Source organism: Bos taurus, chromosome 2 (assembly GCF_002263795.3).
Source record: "Bos taurus isolate L1 Dominette 01449 registration number 42190680 breed Hereford chromosome 2, ARS-UCD2.0, whole genome shotgun sequence".
NCBI lineage: Eukaryota > Metazoa > Chordata > Mammalia > Artiodactyla > Bovidae > Bos > Bos taurus.
Genome location: NC_037329.1, coordinates 44622483 through 44642392, shown reverse-complemented (window position 1 = coordinate 44642392; position 19910 = coordinate 44622483). Strand labels below are relative to the sequence as shown.

Below are 19910 nucleotides of genomic sequence, written 5' to 3'. Positions count from 1 at the left end.
TAGGGTTAGTCAATAGGAAACAACAGTAATGCATTGTGAAAAATTCCCAGCCTCCCTGTCACCAGTGTCATTCTTGATGTCACAGAAGATTTGAGCTATGGCATTCAAGAGGAAGAATTCTATCAAAGAACTGATTCTCAAAGTTGAGGTCCCTGGACAACAAGGTTAACATCACCTGAGACTTTGCTGGAATTGCAAAATGTCTGGCCCCATGCCAGATCTACAGAATAAGAGACTGAGACTTGGGGTCCCAGTGACCCTGAAGCACACTAAAGTCTCAGTAGTCCCATGTTCCAGTATCGGAGGAACCTCTCTAGTATGTAAGGTAATGTCCCCACACAAACCCCAACCCACAGCAATCTCTTTACATCACAGAACGCAGGCTTACAAAAAGTGGCTTACTAAAATAAGCATTTAAAGACCATGATAGACAGAAGAACAGAAAGAACTAAAATTGGTAAAACAAAAAATAGTTCAAATGACACTCCTTTTAAAGTAAATGGACAGTGATTTGGCAAAACCACTACTGGATCTTAATTTATGTCATTATGCCTGAAGGAGAGGATAGGGGTTATTTTTCCCAAGGTCTCTTTGTCCAAATCTGATGGGGTAAATTATAACCTAAAGTCAGCTGAAAAACAAACAAACAAACAATAAAATCGCAATTCTGATGTTCCAGAAAGAATCCTGTCACACCTCCTACTCCACTCCCCACTTTTCACAAATACATAAAACAAAGAGACCTTAGGGGATAATGGATAGAGAGTTAAGTTTGGGGAGAGAGGAGCAAAGGATGACTTATTGGAAAATCTGTTACTTCCTGATATTAGAACTTTAAAATAATGGATTAAAGCAACCTTGTTATTCTGAGGTTAAGTCCAGGAGTAGCCCTAAAGAAGGAAGAAGGATAAATGTGATTAAGAAATTCACAAAATTTCAGTTATCTTTAAAAAGTAGGATTAATATGTATTATTTTAAATTATTAAAGAAGTAGGTTTTTTTTTTTTTTTTTTTTTTTGTCTTGCCGCAAGTACCGAGCTAATATTTTCTTGATTGTGTTTGATTCTCTCCATCTCTGGAGTGACAGGTAAAGGGGTTCCCTTGCCCATGTTTTCTTTGTATAACACCTGTGTGATGAGAAAGCATCCAGAAAAACAACCGTAAGTAACATTTCATTTGTTGTGAGACTTTAAGGGTGAGTTCAACTTCCTTGTTATCAAATGACACAATAATCCAAGGAGCCAGGCGTTATATGCTGAGAAGATGCCACCAAAAACTTAGCCATTCTTGGGATAAGGAGACTGACTTTATCTAGGGTCTTTAGCTGCTGGGGAAAAGCTGTGGAATTACCTTCCCAAATAATCACATGAGGATTTGAGTCTGTTAGAATGTGGTTTTGTTGTTATCCAAGCAAACTAAAAGAAAAGAGGTTTTAAAAAATATTTTTAAATGCCAGATGGAATAGAAATCAGAATTAGAAAAAGGATCCATAGTAGTACCACAGAAATGAGAAATGTCCTTTTGCTAAGTGAGGTATATTAGAAGCAAAGGAAGGGAAGTAGGTTTTAAAGAAGAAAAAATGTTAAGTATCAATTTCTTTATGAGGTTAAATGACATCATCTTTTCCCTTTCTTTCCAAAATACCGAGCTAAGATTCTCTTGATTGAGTTTGACTCTCTGCATTTCTGGAGTGGTGGAGACGGGGATTCCTGTGCCCAGGTTTTCTTTGTATAGCACCTGTGTGATAAAGTATCCAGAACAAAAAGAGCAGTCAACCACTCTCCTCTTCTTGCAGAGCAGTGGTGAGCGAGTAGCAGGGCAGAGAGGAAGAGAATGAGTTAGAGGAAGGAAAATACCAGAAGCTTCTAGGTCCATCCTGTAGGAGCCTAAAGACATCCTTAAAAGCAAGGGAATGCAGGAAGGAGCAGCAAAAGCTTGAAAGTTTTGTTGCTGAACTAATCTCTGCAATGCTGAGCAAAGGAGAGCACCATAGAAAGGAACCATGAGCTGCACCCCCGAGCTTGTTATGAGGATGGGAGAAAACAGAAAGGGCAGAGACAGGAGGAGAACGAAGGAAATTATTTTGTTTTGGAAATATTAATCAACCACATAAGGATATTTAGGTTTTATAAACATTGCATATTTGAAGGTACATACACACAGATCTTCTTTTGTTGACTTTCAAAAGAAGTCAAATTTTTAGTTTGGGTGAAATATTGGGAGGAATTATACTTGAGGCAAACGGAGAACAGTGACAAAATGCTAAAAGAACTTGAAAATATCTATACAAATACCAGTAGAGATCAAAAAAGTTAGAATAGGAAATAAGGACAACAGTTTATATTTATCTACAGAACAAATTTTTGTAAACTCTACATTCAGAGTTGCCAAAGCAGGATAAATGTGGGGGCTGAGAGACTGGGTATGTTATGTTTTTAAAGGTTGGAAAGTAATATTGAACATTTTTAAAGTGATATTAATGTTTAACCAAACTGGGGAAACTGATTTCACAGGAAATGGCAGCATTAAGTTGGGAACAAGACATGTCAAAGTTTTTACTGGAATAAGTTGATTAGGTTTTAAGGTATAGCCATTAATCTTTTTTTAAAAGGATTTTAAATTAGTTAAAAGGTTTTTTGTTTGTTTGTTTTTTAAATACCGAACTAAAGTTTTCTTGATTGTGTTTGACTCTCTCCATCTCTGGAGTGATGGGAATTGGAATCCCTTTCCCGATGTTTTCTTTGTATAACACCTGTACGACATAAGAAAGCATCCAGAAAAGAACAAGAGCAGTCAAAACAGCCCTTTCAGCTATCATTTAGGGAGCCTATGAAACAGACATCACACAGGAAAGACAAAGTCACCAAGTCAACCTGTCTTTTCTAGTACAGGTCTGGATGAGAACATGTTCCACATTTCCTTGGCTAAAGGGCCAGTGTATTTGATATTCAACTTTGATGCTAACTCACGTTAAATGTTGATTTTCTCTGTTAAAATCTAAGAAAAATTATTTCATAAAAGTACTAAAATACTTAGTGTACCATAGAAAGGTTATTTTTTAATTGGAGGGCAAATATTCATTTTCCCTACACAGAATATTCGTTTTACAGAATAACTATTTTAAACCTCAGGTCAAATCTATGCAATATAGGAAATAGGTCTTTGTTGTATAAATTCAAGTTATACAAATGGTTGAGTCTAAATACAGAATCTTTAAAGGTTCTCTGCACTACTGGACAATTTTGCCTAAATGCAACCTATGTAAAAATTAACACAAATGGTTACTTAAAGGAAGAAATTGTCCAGGATCATCAGGATCATTAATATCTCAAATAGATATAAACAATAATATACTTACTCTAATATAGATGAAAATAATTTTTAAAGAACTTTGAAAATAAATGTAAACCTTTCCAAAAGTAGGAATAATAATAACAAACCTATAGGGAAAACAGTAAATATAACATTCCAAAAATATCAATTTATACTGAAAATTCAATAAAATCAAAAGATTGTTAGTGAATAGTAATTACAAGCAAAACACAAAAAGACAGTGGGACCAAAGAAAGTTACTGATATTATCTGGAAGTTTGATTCCTTCACATAATTATTTCAAGGAACAATTAAACATTTTGGCTGAAAATTCTCCCTACTGCTCTACTCCTTCCCCCCCAAAAAAAAGAATCCAGCTAAATTTTCCTAATGACATTGGATTCTCCATCTCAGGCATAAGTGAATCTAAGATCTGTATATAAAAGTTTCACAGACTGTTGAGTATTATAGTTTTCAACAAAAGTGTTAAGAAAAACATAAACTCATCTAATTCAAATATTTTTTTAAAAATCAGAAGATCTGGATTTCTATTGATGGAATGTCTTGTTTGGAACATGTATCAAGATTCCTTTGGGTTCTGATTCTGAGCAGTTTTCTCTCTTGGTGCCACTGTTTAGAAGGTAGGATCTCTGTTAAGGTAATCCCTGTCCTCAGCAAGGGCCATTATTTCTACATGGGGCCTCAAGTCGTGTGTCTTTTCTTACAGTGCTAACCCAGCCACATCAAATAAAAATAGTTCTAAGTAAATAAAAGCTATGTAGTATTTGGGGGTTTTGGATATCAATTAACTTCAAAAGTCCTATAAAACACGGAAAGGAACCTGTGAAAAGTTGTAAAGGACTGTTATAGGAAGGATAAAATGTTAGAATCAAATGGTGAGTAAGAGATCTGGAAAAAGGAAGAATTCAGTTGATTTTTTTTTTTTTTTAAGAATTTGTTAAATTGATTATTTTATAGGGACTAAAAGGAATTTTGATAGAAAGGTATTATTATTTTTTAATACGAAGTTAAAGGAGCTTTCTCCCAAATACCGAGCTAAAGTTCTCCTGGTTGCGCTTGACCCGCTCCATCTCAGGGGTGACAGGGAGGGGAGTCCCCTTGCTCAAGTTCTCTTTGTACAGAATCTGTGTGTATAAAACCAACAATCAAATCAGCCTGGATCCATTGTTCAGGTAGACTTAGCTTTTAAGGTAGGCTCTAAAAGTATTTTTGCTTGTTTGTTTTCCTAATGACATGAAATAGGCCTAAATAAATTTAAGAAATAGAACAAGTATAGATTACCTTTGGACATTTCATCACAAACAGTATGAGGTCTGTCTCATACAAAAAAGTGGCATTAATACCCACAGATTACAGGCAGGAGTCATTTACTGGATTTGCCAAAATTTTCATTGAGATTTTCTGTAAGATATTACCAAAAAACCTAAATGAACTTTTTGGCCAATCCCCATACATATATAGGCCTTTTCTCAAAGGCAGGATTAGGATTTACCAAATAGTGCTCAAGTTAACTGAAATTCATACGCATAATGAGCTGTTGGTAATTCTCAGGAGACCAAAAAGAAAGGGGTTTGGGGAATAAAATAAGTATTAAAAGCTAAATAAATATTAGCTTTCAATGACCCTGAAACTATTCCAAAGAAACCCATTTATATCTCTTGTGATACACAAAAATAGCTGAGCCAAGTAAACTTGTATTTCTGAGTCATTGTGAATTGCTAAGTTGTCTTTGGAATGAAAATGTTCAAGAATCACATTCTTTTAAGAAATGCTGCAAACACAGAATACATCAAACAGAGCCATAATAAATACAAACAGAATTCTAGTTAACATTGTCCTTTTGAAGGCGTGTTAGATTTTACTTTTGATTTGTGCCACAACAGTTAGAAACATCTACTGTTATTCAAGGAATTGAGGAAGGAAACACTAAGTATTTTAGGTTTTTAAGGAATGTGATCAATAGCTATGTTTTAGGAAAAACAGTTAAAATTTCACACCAGAACTACAATACTAAATTAGATTTGGGTTGAAAACTGAGGTAACATTTGGTGTCATTTTCATTCTATGAATTTAGTATTTTTATAGGAAGAAAATTATATATTGGTAATGTGTTAAAAATATTATTTTAAATAAAAATTAAGGGATTTTCTATTTTTTCCCCCTAAGAAATACCGAGCTAAAGTTCTCTTGATTGCGTTTGACTCTCTCCATCTCTGGAGTGATAGGTGTTGGGGTTCCTTTCCCCAAATTTTCTTTGTACAAAACCTGTGAGATACAAAAAAGTACCCAAAAGACATTCAAAACAGGCACAAAGATCAAGGAAGAGAGAAAACTGGGGGCAGGGGTGTGTGAGGAGGGAGTTTTAGTGAGTTATATTTAGTAAGAATAATACTTTTACTTGTTACTTCATGTTTTAAGGATAAATTCTAATTCTGGGAATGAAAAAGTACAACAGAAAGCACTGAGTTATAGGATATGAATGTAATGATGAGAAATCTTGCGTTAATTCTATTTACAGTATTTCAGATCTAAGTGGTTACACTGATCAGTCACCAGAAGGGTTAAAATACCATCAGAAAAGTGAGTCATTTTTTGTAAGACTAGATGGTCTTGGTCAGGTGGTAACACACACACCACACACACAAAACTGTTAAGATGTTATTTTTTAAAAGAATGATGGATTATTCTAGTCATTTTTTTAAATGGGAAGTCAAATTTCTTAATTCTTATTTGTAAATACCGAGCTAAAGTTCTCTTGATTGCGTTTGACTCTCTCAATCTCTGGAGTGACAGGGGTTGGAATGCCTGTTCCCAGGTTCTCTTTGTACATAACCTGTAGAAGATAATTAGAACATCTAAAAAAGTGAAATGACCACAAATCCTTTGGATTTACACCTATGTGCCAGCTATTTGGTGGAAACTCACAGAAAGAATCTAGCTTTCAAACATGACATTTAGGAATAAGGAAAAAAATGCCACAAATATTTATTTTCTCTCTTCAAAGGTAGTAACTTTACTACCTTGAAGACTGTACTAAATTGTGGCACTTCTCTTTAGTCAACATTTAGTATCATTACATTCCCAAAATGCATTAAATAGTGCTAATACATTCAACATTGAAAAAAACATTAACCATTTCATAACATCTAGTATTAGTCCCTTGAATATAGTAGGTCCGCAGTAGGTTATAAATAGGTGGCTTGGTTTACATTTTTCTAATCATGTGTACTCTTTCAGGGTTATTGAGAATTTTGTATTTTCTTCAGAAAGTTCCTAACTGGTCTTTAGTCTTAGGTACCCCTTAATGTAAGGAGACTTGAATAGTTTATTTTTGCAGGAAGAGCAACTTTGTCTGAAATTTTTACTCAGTGCTGAATCATGTAAATTAGTGTTTTTGAACAGGGAGAAGTCCAAAGGACTGTGCTAATGAAACAAGTGAGGAACTTCCAGAGCCTTTTGGCATCCTCATTCTACCCTCACTCACAGTGTTAACAATTGTCCAGCTAAAGGAAGGAAGGCATTAAGTGGATGGATTCTGTGTTGTACTAGAGCATAGGCTGGGGAGCAACATGGAAAATCTGGGGGTTTGTGTCACAAGTTAATTCCTAAAATCACTGCCACTAGTGCTAATGTCTCTATTTTGCTAGGAAACTATTCAAGATCTTTAACAATCTACCATCTTCAAAAAAAGTTGTATTTCTTTACTGAGCAAGGCAACGGAACTGATCATGGACCAGGGAACAAAACAAAACCAGAGAAAGGCGAGAAATTGGGATCAGAGCGGCAAAGGTGATGCAGGCTGGCTTTCCTGGTTGAGTGGATGTGCAGTTCTAAATGCAGCTTGTAACCATGGGAGCCAGGGTAGAAGCAGAGAATGCAAAGGGAATGAGGTCTAAAGGATACAGACGACTTGCAAGACAAACAGCCAGTGTTCTCTAATGGAAATTCAATGGGATTGAATTTCCTCCAGTGGCCAAGAAAATCTCAGGTCAAGATCCTTGCCTTTTATTGGCTACAAACTATTTCCCAAACTTCACACAGTCTTTGGCTAGTAGCCAGCAACTGCTTAGAAACTGCTTGTGGATGGGAAAGAGTGGTGAGTGGCGTTGGGGGATAGGGTGTGGGCGGAGGCAGGACTAGCTGGACAGAGGGCAGGAGAAATGTGTGCTAAACCTGCTGTCTCAAGTGTGGTGGGTCTCCCACATATACACAGACAGTGTACACAAGAGCCTGAAATCCCTGTTTAGAGAACAGGCTTAAGATACACCTTTGTGGGTAAGATGACAGCCAGCACCTTCAGAACACACAGGGCGAGGGGAGAAGGCTATGTAGTCTTCACAAGTCTACCCAGGGTCTCCCGGATCGGGGAGAATATCCTGAGGTACATGCATGTACACAGCTTTGTTTTATATTTTATGTTTATATGTATGTGTAATTAACAAGCTCATCTCAGTAACCTTACACTACTGTCAGCACATTTTAAGGAACTGCACATATGATGATTAAACATGAAGCCAAGTCCCTTCTGCTCCCTGATTATGTAAAGACAGAATTTCCTTATCTTGATTTTGCAAACTGCACTGCCTGTCGCAGGGCAGGGAGGGTTGTCCAAGCGGGTAGGAGGAGGAAAGGGTGACGCAGGAAGGGACCGGCACGGGGAGGGGCCGTTACCGAGCTGATGTGCTTCTGTGTCTGCTTGACCCGCTTCACTTCAGGCAGGTCTGGGATGGGCGTTCCTTGTCCAATCACCTCCTTATACTTCACCTGCAGGTATAAAAATTGGAACATGAGCATGTGTTTGGTTAGTCGCCCCACAGTGCAAAGTCACGGTTTAAATAGCACAACCTCCATACTTAGTGGGAATGGGGCCACATTCTGATACTGGGTCAGGAGAACCAGGACAAGGACACATGGGTTCTCTCTGATTTCTTTAGGGGTGGGGTCCACACTTCGACTGAAGCCCCTTCTCTTCCCTGAGGTCTCCCATGTCTTATGCCACAGTTCATGTGCCCAGGGCAGACACACGCACCCCCCCCCCCCCCCCCCCCCAGGAAGGGCCATTCTCTGACTTACAAGTGACAAGGAGTCTCTTGACCAAATTTGAGTCAGGCTCCTCTGAATCTTCTTCCAAACTAGGCCTTAACCTTTGGACATCTTTGTACCACCCAGTTTTAGCAAGAATCTTGCTAAGTCAGTTTAGCCAAATCTCCCACCCTGGATATCTCATCCTCCTCAATATTCCTTACCCCCCAGCCCCAAGGCGAAGTCTGACTACCTTGATCTGCCATTTTAGCCATAATCCCCCCTTTACCTCCCTGTTTCTTCTGAGTAATTTTCCATCCATTGATCTTTTCTCCACCTTCCCATTCTCCCCCATCCCACCCCGTCCATCCACCCATCATAAAACCCTACTTTCCCTTGTATTCAGAACTGAGCTCAGTTCTATACGGAGATCTCTTTTCTTCTATATTACAATTGTCCTGGATAAAAATCTTTTTTTTTTACTAAACTACTGTCCAACTCTGGTTCATGTTGACACAGGGCTCTCCATTTTTCATGTCTAACAAGCCCTCATGAAAACTGTCTCGACACTGCATTATGGGATGTCCCTCTTATTTTGGTGACAAAAGCTTTGGGTGCAGCTCAGCCATCAGTGTGGATGATCAAAGGGAGGCAGAAGATACTGGAAATGAGTCCCTAGTGGGGGTCTTTACCGAGCTAATGTGGTCCTGGGTTTGCTTCACTCTCATCATCTCAGGTGTCTTTCCAATTGCTGTTCCTGGTGAGACATCCTCTTTATATAAAACCTGGGTATTCAGAATTAGGACAGTGTTACACAGAAGAAAGGACAACACAACCGTTCCTGGAGAAAGAGTAGGAAACATGGCTTCTGTGAAAACAAAAGACACTAGAGAATGTTCTTAGGCAAGTGCTGGAGTGTCTTCTGCGTCAGCCCCAGTAACTCAGACACGTAACAACACGTGTCACTTTTCAGACCTGGAGATTTCTTTTAAGATTATCATACTGTATTAATACATAATGAGAAAAAGCAGAAAATGTTGATTAAAAGACACTCCAGTGTGAAACACAAGATCCATTAAATAAATATAAAGTCAGTTATTTTGGGGAGGGATAATAAATCAGTGTCGAAAAGAAATCTGTCTTCTTGGAGCAAGACAACACGTGTTACTGCCCTTGGGATTAAAAGCTCCTTTGTTAGCAGACATGTTATTTCTAATGGTCTCTGGAGTGGTGGTTTTAGAGCAAATTATGGGGAATTTTAACAAAGAACTAGCATTAACTGGGGAGGTTAGATGTTAATTGTCTGAATCAGCGTGAGGCTAGTATATTTTTAAAGAGACTGAAATTATTAGGTTAGCATTAAATGGAAAATAAATAGTAAATATACCGAGCTGAAATTCTTTTGATTTTCTTTTACACGCAGTATTTCTGGCGTGTCTTGAACAACTGTAATTTTTCCTTTACTGTTTTTAAGGTCATACTGGTATTGGAGCTATGAAAAAAGAGTAAACATCTTGTTAAGATTTCAACATTGTTTTGTATATTTTTAATTGTCCTATATTGTGTAAGGGAAGTTAAAACCTTATATATATATATATATATATATTTTAAATGTATCTGCCACAATAATCATAGATAGCCAATGAGAAATTCAATAAGAATTTTGGAGAGAAACTAAACTTTAAAACGCTAAAAGTAGTTTTTTTTTTTTTTTTTTTTAATATCTCTTGCCTAGAATTAACTTTGAAAAGATGTCACCACCTGGAAAAGATGGTGACAGTTCATATTTAACGACAAGAAGTCACTAACAAAGTGTGAGATGATTTGGGACTGAGCTAAAAGGTGAGCCCAGAGGAAACTGGAACACACATCTCCTGGGCAGGGGTGGGAGGTGCTGAGGGCAGCTGTAGGCTGGATACCCAAGCATGTGTGCCCAGAGGCATCCTTCTTTCCCAGCCTCAACCCGTGTCCCAGTGAGCTGTGCCTTAGAATCAATAAAAACTCACAAGGCTGAAGTTCTTTTGGTTCTCCCGGACCCTCTGCATCTCTGGGGTGTCCAAAACGGTCTCATAATATGACATGCACTTCTCTGCATCTTCCTTGTACTTTTTCTGGAAACAGATTCCAAGAAATAAGGACGGTGAAGAACACAGGGATATAGGCCAATGGGACCTAAAATAGCCCTTCCTGCTCAGCAGAGGGAAAGTCTTTTTTTTGACTGTTTAAGGATGTTAGGGAGTTGTAAAGCAGAGCCCTTGGATCAGTGAGCACCAGGCCTCTTCTTTCCAGGAGAACTGAGCCCAAGATCCATTGTCATGACCCATTGTCATTTTGGTGTTGGAGAAGAACTGTGGTGTTGGAGAAGACTTGAGAGTCCCCTTGGACTGTAAGATCAACCCAGTCAATCCTAAAGAAATCAATCCTAAATATTCATTCATTGGAGGGACTGATGCTGAGGCTGAAGCTCCAATACTTGTGGCCACCTGATACAAAGAGCTGACTCCTTGGACAAGACCCTGATGCTGGGAAAGATTGAAGGCCGAGGAAGAAGAAGGGGATGACAGAGGATGAAATGGTTGAATGGTATCACCAACTCAAGGGACATGAGTTCGAGCAAGCTCTGGGTATTTGTGAAGGACAGGGAAGCCTGGCATGCTGCAGTCCAGCATGCAAAGAGTTGGACACAACTGAGCAGCTGAACAACAAAATTGTCAATGGCTAAACTGGCCAAGTGGGCATATGAGGGAGGTGACAGCCCCTGAGGTTCCTGGCAGCAACAAAGGGATGCCTGTAGTGAACTGGATGGAGCCAGACTGTTCAACAGGCAAAATGGAGAAAAGTAGGAGAGTTGAGAGCCATCACCAAGGCCTCTTGAATGCCAGTCCTTGGTTGGTGACAAAGATATTGTCACTGACCTGTGAGCAGGTATGGTTGGGCTCCTGGCTACAGGGGTGAGCCAGCAGGCAGGTCCAACAAGAACTTCCAGGATGGGGCCAGGAAAGCTATATTCCCAGGTGTTATGCAGTATAGCCCACTCAAGCAACTACTGCTTTCTAACTCAATGATTAGGAGACAAGCAAAAAACTCTAATTTGGGGCTACTCAAGTAAATTGCAGGTTCCTGATCAGTAGTGAAGATTAAAACAAATGATATATATCCAGGAGTAAGAAGGACATCATACTTTTCTTTATCTCTCTGTAGGAAGAGAGAGAGTTATCCATCGGGAAGAATCAGGGTTAGATTGTATGGTTAGTGTTGACATAATCTCAATCTTGTTAAAGAAACTGATAATCAGATGTGGGTGATCAACTTTCTTTCTTCCAGATTTGCAAATTTTACATCCACATTTTAAGGGACTGATTTTTTAACTATGGGTGGTAACTCATGCCTGTGTGAATGGCCATCATCAGAAAGACAAGCGATAACAAATAAATGCTGGTGAGGGTGTGGAGAACAGTGCCCCACTGGGATTGTAAACTGGTTTTGCCTCTTTGGAAAATAGTATAGAGGATCCACAAAAAATTAAAAACACAACTACCACAGGATCCAGCAGTTCCACTTCTGAGAATATATCTGAAGGATATAAAAGCACTAATTTGAAAAGATACCTGCACTTTGATGTTCATAGCATCATTATTTATAATAGTCGAGACATGGAAACAACCTAAGCGTATACCAACAAATGATGGGTGAAAAATGTTGTGGTGTGTGTGTATATATATACATAGATATATGTTTAATTGTGGCTGATTTGCATTGCTGTGTGGTAGAAATCAGTGCAACACTGTAAAGCAATTAACCCTCCAATTTAAAAAAAGTTGTGCTATATATGTACAACGGAATAATATTCAGGCATAAAAACAGAAGATCCCACCATCTGTGACAAATGGGTAGATATGGAGGGCACAACACTGAGTGAAATAAGTCAGAGAAAGACAAATACTTAATCTCACAAATATGTGAGTGTATGACCTCACATATCTGTGGAATCTAAAATCAAAACAAACTCATAGAAAAACTGATCAGATTTGTGGTTGCTGGAGGTGGGAGTTGGGGGTGAAGTGGAATTGGAGAAAGGGGTCAAAAAGTGACAAACTTCCAGTTATAAAGTAGTAGGGGTGTAATGAGTACCATGATGACAACTGTAGTTAATACTGCTGCACGGTGTGGAAGTTGTGAAGAGACTAAATCCTGAGAGTTCCATCGCAAGGAAAAATTTTCCTTTTTTTGTTTTTTTTTTACTATATGATAGATGTTAATTAAACTTATTGAGGTAATCACTTCACAAGTAATATAAGCCAAACCATTACACTTAATAGCTCAGCTGGTAAAGAATCTGCTTGTAATGCAGGAGACCCCGGTTCAGTTCCTGGGTCGGGAAGATTCATTGGCAAAGGGATAAGCTACCCACTCCAGTATTCTTGAGCTTCCCTGGTGGCTCAGCTGATAAAGAATCTGCCTGCAATGTTGGACACCTGGGTTCAATCCCTGGGTTGGGAAGATCCCCTGGGGAAGGGAACAGCTACCCATTCCACTTTTCACTTTCATGCATTGGAGAAGGAAATGGCAACCCACTCCAGTGTTATTGCCTGGAGAATCCCAGGGACAGGGGAGCCTGGTGGGCCGCCATCTATGGGGTCACACAGAGTTGGACACGACTGAAGTGACTTAGCAGCAGCAGCACCCAGTATTCTGGCCTGGAGAATTCTAGGGACTAGATAGTCCATGGGATCGCAGAGTCAGACATGACTGACTGACTTTCACAAACCATTACACTGTACACTTTAAACTTATATGGTGATACATTCAATTTTATGTCAATAAAACTGGAAAAATAAAAAAATTATGTGCATGCATGTGTGTGTTCACTCATGTCCAACTCTTTGCAGACCCATGGACTATAGTCCTCCAGGCTCCTCTGTCCATGGAATTTTCCAGGCAAGAATACTGGCTGCTAAGTCACCTCAGTCGTGTCCGACTCTGTGCGACCCCATAGACGGCAGCCCACCAGGCTCCCCCGTCCCTAGGATTCTCTAGGCAAGAACACTGGAGTGGGTTGCCATTTCCTAGAATACTGGAGTGGGTGGCCAATTCCTACTCCAGGGATAAAACCTGTGTTTTGTATTTCCTTCATTGGCAGGTGGATTCTTTACCACTGGCACCACCTGGGAAGCCCTTAAAAAATTATGAGTGGAACCATTTAAGAGTTCTTCAGTACCTTAAAATTCTCTCCATTATTTTAATTCTGATATAGGAATCTCAAGTCTAACTCAAACTTGCATCATAGATGAATCTCTTCTTTTTTACTGGGCAAAATTGTGATTTGAAAGAATCTCCTTCAGTATTAATGGAAAGACTTGTTCTTTGTAACTGGGGTCAATGTGTGATATTCTGATGAATGTCCTTACCTGGCTTGAAAGGTTCTTGACTTGCTGGGCATGAATGATCTCCGGAGTGTCAACCACAGAAGTGAAATTGGCTTTTTCCATTTCTGCTGATTGCTTATACTTAATCTACAAAAGGAACACCCAATAGTTGGATAAATGTTTACAGTGCACGCATTTGTTGGCTCAGTTTGAGTATTAAGTAATCAATACTTCTTTTCTAAAAGGATTCATTATTCAAAATAAAAACAAAAGATAAAAGGATTCATTCATTTGCTACTCAACAATTGTTTTTTCTCTTGTGTTTATAGCTTTATGTTAAGGAGTGAGATTCGGAAAGAAAGGTTGAGTCCTAGACTATCTAGTTGATTGGGGGGACTGGGTGGTGTGAGGGCTGGTGAGAGACGTTGTGCAGGGTTTGGGAAAGGAGGAGAGGGACAATCAACAGATAGTAAGGCATTGATTCTTTTTGGAAGAGCTGGGAGAAGGACAGATGAGAGCAGCCTTGGCAAACGTCCTGGATCCTTTCATCAGAACAGATTCCGCCATGCCATTATATGCATCTGACTGTAATTGACCAACAAGTAAGATAATAGAAGGAAAAAACTGTGTTCTTACAATCACAGCTACTTTTTTGTTTTGTTTTGTTTTGTTTTTAAAGACTGACATGGAACACTCACCTGGCTGGCAATATCTGTAGCATTCCTGGCTCTCAGGAAGTCAGGAGTTTCATTGGCCATGGCATTCAGGCCTCTTCCTTTGACTTCCAGCTCCAGATCTCTCTTATATTCTTTCTATAGGAGCATGAAAAGAAATGTTAGTTAACTGTCATAGCAAGATAATAAATGTGCAGAGTGAAGATAGACCCACATAACATGCTACTTGCATTGCTAGTGTCACCTCTGCACTCCCTGGGGTGGGACAGAGTGGGGACAACAGAAGACCGCTTCAGAAGACTTATACTGATGCCAGAACCTCCTTCGGAGCAATTTCTAGCATTCTCTGCTTAGAACATTAAAGTACAAAGCATATTTTAAATCTGGTTTGGTGCATAAACAATTACACTTAGATGCCCACCACTCCAGGGTGGTGTTTTTATTTAAATGGGCACAACAAATGTATCAAGATTAAATCAAAAGCTATTAGATAAAGAACAGGCATAGCCACTATGGAAACAGTTACAATATCAACTCATCAGAAATCGAGATATTTTATGTAATGATTAATAATCATGTTGAACAGAGAATCTGAAATACAAAAACTATCACTTTTTAAAAAAATGCAACTTGGCTAGGAAGAAGATACTCGGTTGATCCTGTGCATGCAGTCAGCTGGGTGCCCACCTCGTTGAGGATCTGGGTGGCATTCTTTGCTCTTAGCATATCCGGTGTGTCTTCCATTTCGCTGAGACCCTTCCCACGGATGCTTTCCTCTAGATCTTTCCTGTACTCTTTCTATAGCACAAAATACAAGCAACAGTGCTCACAAGAAAGCCTGGATTGTTCCTCTGCTGAAAAGTCCCTCACCAAAATACAAAACAAAAACCTCCTAATTTCACACAGTTACAGTTTAGCCAATAAAAAATTAATAAAGGCAGGGTATAAGCTTCATCAGTTAATATCCAATATCAAATAAACTAGAAATTAATAGAATGCTAAGGTAAGCACATTTTATTAGGTACTCAATTAAAAATTAGGAGAATTAATATGGGTAATAGATTAGGTGCTAGTATGAAACACATGGGAACCCAACTTGGACCCCGGAGAGTTAGGTGGTGGTGAAAATGGTCAGAATACGTTGATGAGTGTCATTAGTGCAATTATTTGGGTCAGGAGGGAGAGGAAAGACTGAGTGGGCACTACCTCGCTGGCTATTTTGGTTGCATATTTGACATGTAATAGAGCTGGTGTGACCTCCAGGCCAGTCAGGTTTCTGCCTTTAATGGACTCTTCATAATCTTTCCTATATTCTTTCTAATGTAAGTAGGAAGGAAAGACAAGAAAGAATGTTTGTTACAACTTATTTCTCAACCCTAGGAAGAAAACAGTTACATTTTCTTTCTGTGTATGGCTTCTTGATCTTAGTTCTGCTGATAATCACACATTTGAAACATGACTGTTCTGGAAATACCCTGGGCAGAGCAAATTCCCCGAGGAGACTTAGAGGCTGAGAACCTTCGGTGGCCTCTCATTTGCCTATCTACCACTCCCATGGGGGCTGGCCCTCTGAAAGGGGAAGGACGGAGGTACCCCCAAGACTCTCAATATGTTGTCCTCTCTCTTGATGACACTTTCCTGAAGGCAATAAAATTCTACTTCTGAATCAGAAGTGACTCGGGAAGAAAATAAAAAACCACTCAGAGGAAGGGGATCTTGAGGGCACCAAATGCAAATTTGTCCTTTCTCATAATCACAACTATTATTCTAAATCACCTAACAAATAAGGTGGATAATGAAGCCCAGAGAAGTTATCAGGCTTTGTTCACTGTTAGGAGGAAGGGCCACCAACTCCCCCATCTCTCAAATCTGTGGATGAGGCTGTATGACTGGGAGGCTTGGAATAGACATTGGGACTCAATTTTTGTCATTTTTTAATTCTGATAGAATTTGACATCTACAGAAAAGTTGTAAGAATAGTACAAGGAGCTCCCACAGATGCTTTCCCCAGGTTTACCACCTGTTTTAAACAGTTTAAAATTTTCTGTTATCTGGCATTCTACACACCAGAAAGCTCCCCAAACTACTACTTATATTAAAAGCCATTTATCTTTATGGTTGGAGATACGCTCATGGAGGTGAGGCAGAAGAAATCCAAAATAAGCCTGTTTCCCAATGAAGACAGACTTTCTCAGTTTCAAAATAAGATTCATTCTTCTCCGCTATTGATTAAAATTTTTTAAAATTTTATTTTAGATGCCTCTGCTTACATTTCTAAAATAGGAAATATGACATACTGACTTTTTTGATATCTTGATAAAAACCCTGATTAAAAGAAAAAAAAAATCTTCCTTTCTTGGACTGGAGGCTTCCTATTAAGAGAACAATTCAAAGCCAACAGTGGGTCTGCATAGAGGGAACTGATTCAAAGAAAAAATTACATTACATTCAAAATAATTTGTTTCAGTATTAGGAACAGTTTGCTATCTCCTAATTCTGTGAAAAGGGTAGTTGAGATAAACATATATGGTAAATGTTTATTATTCAGAAAAATTTTTTATATAAATAATGGAACCACAGGATTTGAGATATGGAAAAGATTTTGGTAATCATATGTTGAAGAATCCCATCATCCACACCTTTGGGATAACAACAGGCTCAACACTTTTGCGGGTAGAGGTTGTTTGCCTTAGCTCGATGGTATACTTGCTGTGTTGGGGTTTGTGCAGGACTTACCCCACTCTGCATCTGCTGAGACTCCTTGGCAGTGATGTACGTTGGTGTTTCAAAATCTAGCATAGGCTTCCCTCGTTCCTTTTCGTACTTTTCTTTGTATTTCACCTAGTGATAAAACCCTTATGAGACATCTCTGGCCAATTCTGAGACAGAGACCAGTTTAACAGTAGCATTTTTAATTGGTACATTGTGTCCAATTGGGTGGCATCTCATTGCCATGCAAAACAGTTTCCTGTCATGTTTCAGAAAGTTACTTTTTATTTTGGCCTGGCAGGGTAACACCAAAACTGTCTGCAAGGCGTGGTCAGGATTTGTGTTCAATTCAAGGAGACAAAAGGATCACTGCAGAAGAATCAGCCAAGACAAGCATTGAGACAAGAAATTCATGGGAAAACTGTCCACCGGGAAGGTTTGCCGAGATTTGATGTATATAGATGTGAATATTTTAGCCGGAGCATCAGCCAATATTTCTAATAAAAATCTCCAATCTTCCCTTCGTAAGAACTTTTATCAGGGACCTGGGGCCTTAATAGATAATGCATACAACTTTATTTACATATCAACTCAACTGAGGTAATAACTGGTCACATTCAATGCTGCCAATATAGGTTGGTATGAAAATGAAAACCAGTTGACTAGTCATTTGACATTCTCAAAAAGACCCCAAGGCTATTTTACAAATACAAACTCCTCATCCTCATCACAGGGGCTCAGGAATGGGAGGAGCCTATAGATATTCCTAATTTACACAGGAGACACTGAAAGACAAAAGCCTGGGTCACACAGCATCTTCATAGCAAAGGCCAATCTCAGCTCTCTTGCTTATGACAACACATTAACATAGAGATCCAGGAACACGGGCTGCTTTACAGATGATGGGAAGCATCTTTAGTAATTCAGCCTTCTTGTTAATGCCCAATGGGGATGGGAATAGCTGAATTTGTGAAATAGAAGGTCATGTGGCAGCGAATACCTTCCCTGAGTTCTTTTCCTGGGAGAATCTTACTTGTATAAATTTTGCAATTTCTTCCACACCCAGAGACTACTTCAGTGGTGACCTGATCATATCACTCCTCTGCCCCAAATCCTCTAAAGGCTCCCCATCCTTCTTAGTAATATTTTCTTTTCTTTTTTTAAAACAAATATATTTATTGATTTATCTGGCTGTGTCAGGTCTTAACTGTGGCATGTGGGATCTTTGGTTGCAACATGTGGGACCTAGATCCCCGACCAGGAATCAAATCCAGGCCCCCTGCATTGGGAGCATGGCGTCTTAGCCACTGAACCACCAGGGAAGTCCCACTAATATTTTCTAAGGGATCCGTCTCCCTGGTGATATAATCTTCATGCTTCCAGTCCCTGTGAGTAACCTGAGTAACACATACTGCATGCCTACTGCACTATTTCTCCAGTGTATGTAGACATTGTTATCATTCGTAACATGAACATTTGTTTCAACATGTTGCTAAATTCCAGGCCCCTGATATCTTTGGAAATTTTCAGGAGCACTTGTTGCTACAAGTGTAACTACTGTCCTCTAGGGGAATCCATGAAAACTTTGGACATGGTAGGTGAATGTGCAGGAAAAAAGACAGTCTTGGTCAACTTACGATACTCTGTAATTCTGTGGCCTCTTTTAGATGAAGCTGCTCCAGATTGTCAGGTATTGTGTGGTAGTGACCTTTACTCTTCTCATAGTTCTTCTTGTACTGGTACTGAGGGGAAGGAGGCAAAAAGAGGCACATTGATGGCAAAGCTGCTCCGCATTCCTGTTTTTCTCTTTAGGTTGGATATTTACACAGCAGCAGCATCAAGACCAAATGAAAATTAGCGAACACCACATAGGGGATTAAAAAAACATTTTAAAGGATAAAGATACATGTTCAGTATTGTCAGTTAATAAATACAAGGATGTAAAGTAGGCTTTTAAGAGTGAAAAGTTAAAAGTGAAAGAAACTATTCCAAGTGTTAAGTCTATGTTTTTACGAGGAGGAAAGGGAGTGGTTAATTGGGAGAAAAAGAAGTTAAAATATTCCCCAAACAGAAGCAATTTTATAATCTGAGAGGTGTGGCAGTCAGGGGAGCACTGGTAGATTAATATTGTCATTTGGAAGAATGCACTCAGAGGACAGACACGCTTTCAGTAGCAGAGAAGGAGATGCATGTGACCTCAGAGAAGGAATTTAGCTGTAAAGGGGTGAAACAAGCTGTTTTTGGAGCAAATGATTGAGCTTACAGAACTGGCAAGGTGGCTTGTATTCAAGACATGGTTCATTATTAGCGATTCCTTCATGTCAGTCACAGGTTTGTGAAGTTTCTTCAAATCAGCCTTATACTTAACCTGTGCCACAGTAAGGGGAAAAAGGAAATCATATAAATAGGAAATGGAAAACTGTACTAATGAAACCATAATAAGTTAACTCATCCTGAAACAAATGCTGGAAATGGTAATAAAAAAAAACCATAACTCATTTACAGTAGCCAAAAATGGGAAATTCAAGTATCCATTGACAGATGAAGGGACAAACACGGTGTGATACATACATAAAGTGGAATACTGTTTAACCATAGATGGAATGAAGTTCTGACATACGCTACGCAGCACGGATGAACCTTGAAAACATTGAGCTAAATGAAATAAGCCAGACCAAAAAAGGGCCAATATTACATGATTCTACTTACATGAAATCTCTAATAGGCAAACGTATAGGGACAGAAAGTAGATGAGAGCTTTCCAGGGATTGGTGAGAGAGAGAAATGGAGAGTTATTGCTATAGTT

At 39.0% G+C, this 19910-nt stretch overlaps 1 protein-coding gene and 1 long non-coding RNA gene across 22 annotated transcripts in view; one reads left to right on the top strand and one right to left on the bottom strand.

The window, feature by feature from the left end:
* Positions 1-19910, bottom strand: part of NEB (nebulin) — a 219190-nt gene that overhangs the window by 9849 nt on the left and 189431 nt on the right. For 5 of the 19 annotated variants that reach the window (XM_024980659.2, XM_024980560.2, XM_024980573.2 and 2 more), the window contains 17 exons: positions 19368-19472; positions 18742-18846; positions 17132-17236; positions 15602-15712; positions 15083-15193; positions 14420-14533; positions 13764-13868; positions 10362-10466; positions 9743-9847; positions 9048-9140; positions 8005-8097; positions 6074-6166; positions 5506-5598; positions 4365-4457; positions 2660-2752; positions 1645-1737; positions 1035-1127 (listed from right to left, as the gene is read on the bottom strand). In XM_024980659.2, the coding sequence (XP_024836427.1) occupies positions 1035-1127; positions 1645-1737; positions 2660-2752; positions 4365-4457; positions 5506-5598; positions 6074-6166; positions 8005-8097; positions 9048-9140; positions 9743-9847; positions 10362-10466; positions 13764-13868; positions 14420-14533; positions 15083-15193; positions 15602-15712; positions 17132-17236; positions 18742-18846; positions 19368-19472 (1710 nt within the window). The remainder of the gene's footprint in view (positions 1-1034; positions 1128-1644; positions 1738-2659; positions 2753-4364; positions 4458-5505; positions 5599-6073; positions 6167-8004; positions 8098-9047; positions 9141-9742; positions 9848-10361; positions 10467-13763; positions 13869-14419; positions 14534-15082; positions 15194-15601; positions 15713-17131; positions 17237-18741; positions 18847-19367; positions 19473-19910) is intronic. The other 14 variants (XM_024980609.2, XM_024980632.2, XM_024980637.2 and 11 more) reach the window with 6 other exon arrangements.
* LOC112442618 (uncharacterized) lies at positions 1083-19644 on the top strand. Of its 3 annotated transcripts, none has more exons than XR_009491625.1 (4): positions 1083-1160; positions 3848-7122; positions 10091-10197; positions 17406-19644. It is a non-coding gene; the product is annotated as an uncharacterized lncRNA (long non-coding RNA). The 3 variants fall into 3 exon arrangements; XR_009491623.1 differs by lacking the exon at positions 1083-1160 and having other exon boundaries at positions 2748-3953; positions 6981-7122; XR_003030813.2 differs by lacking the exon at positions 1083-1160 and having other exon boundaries at positions 2748-3953.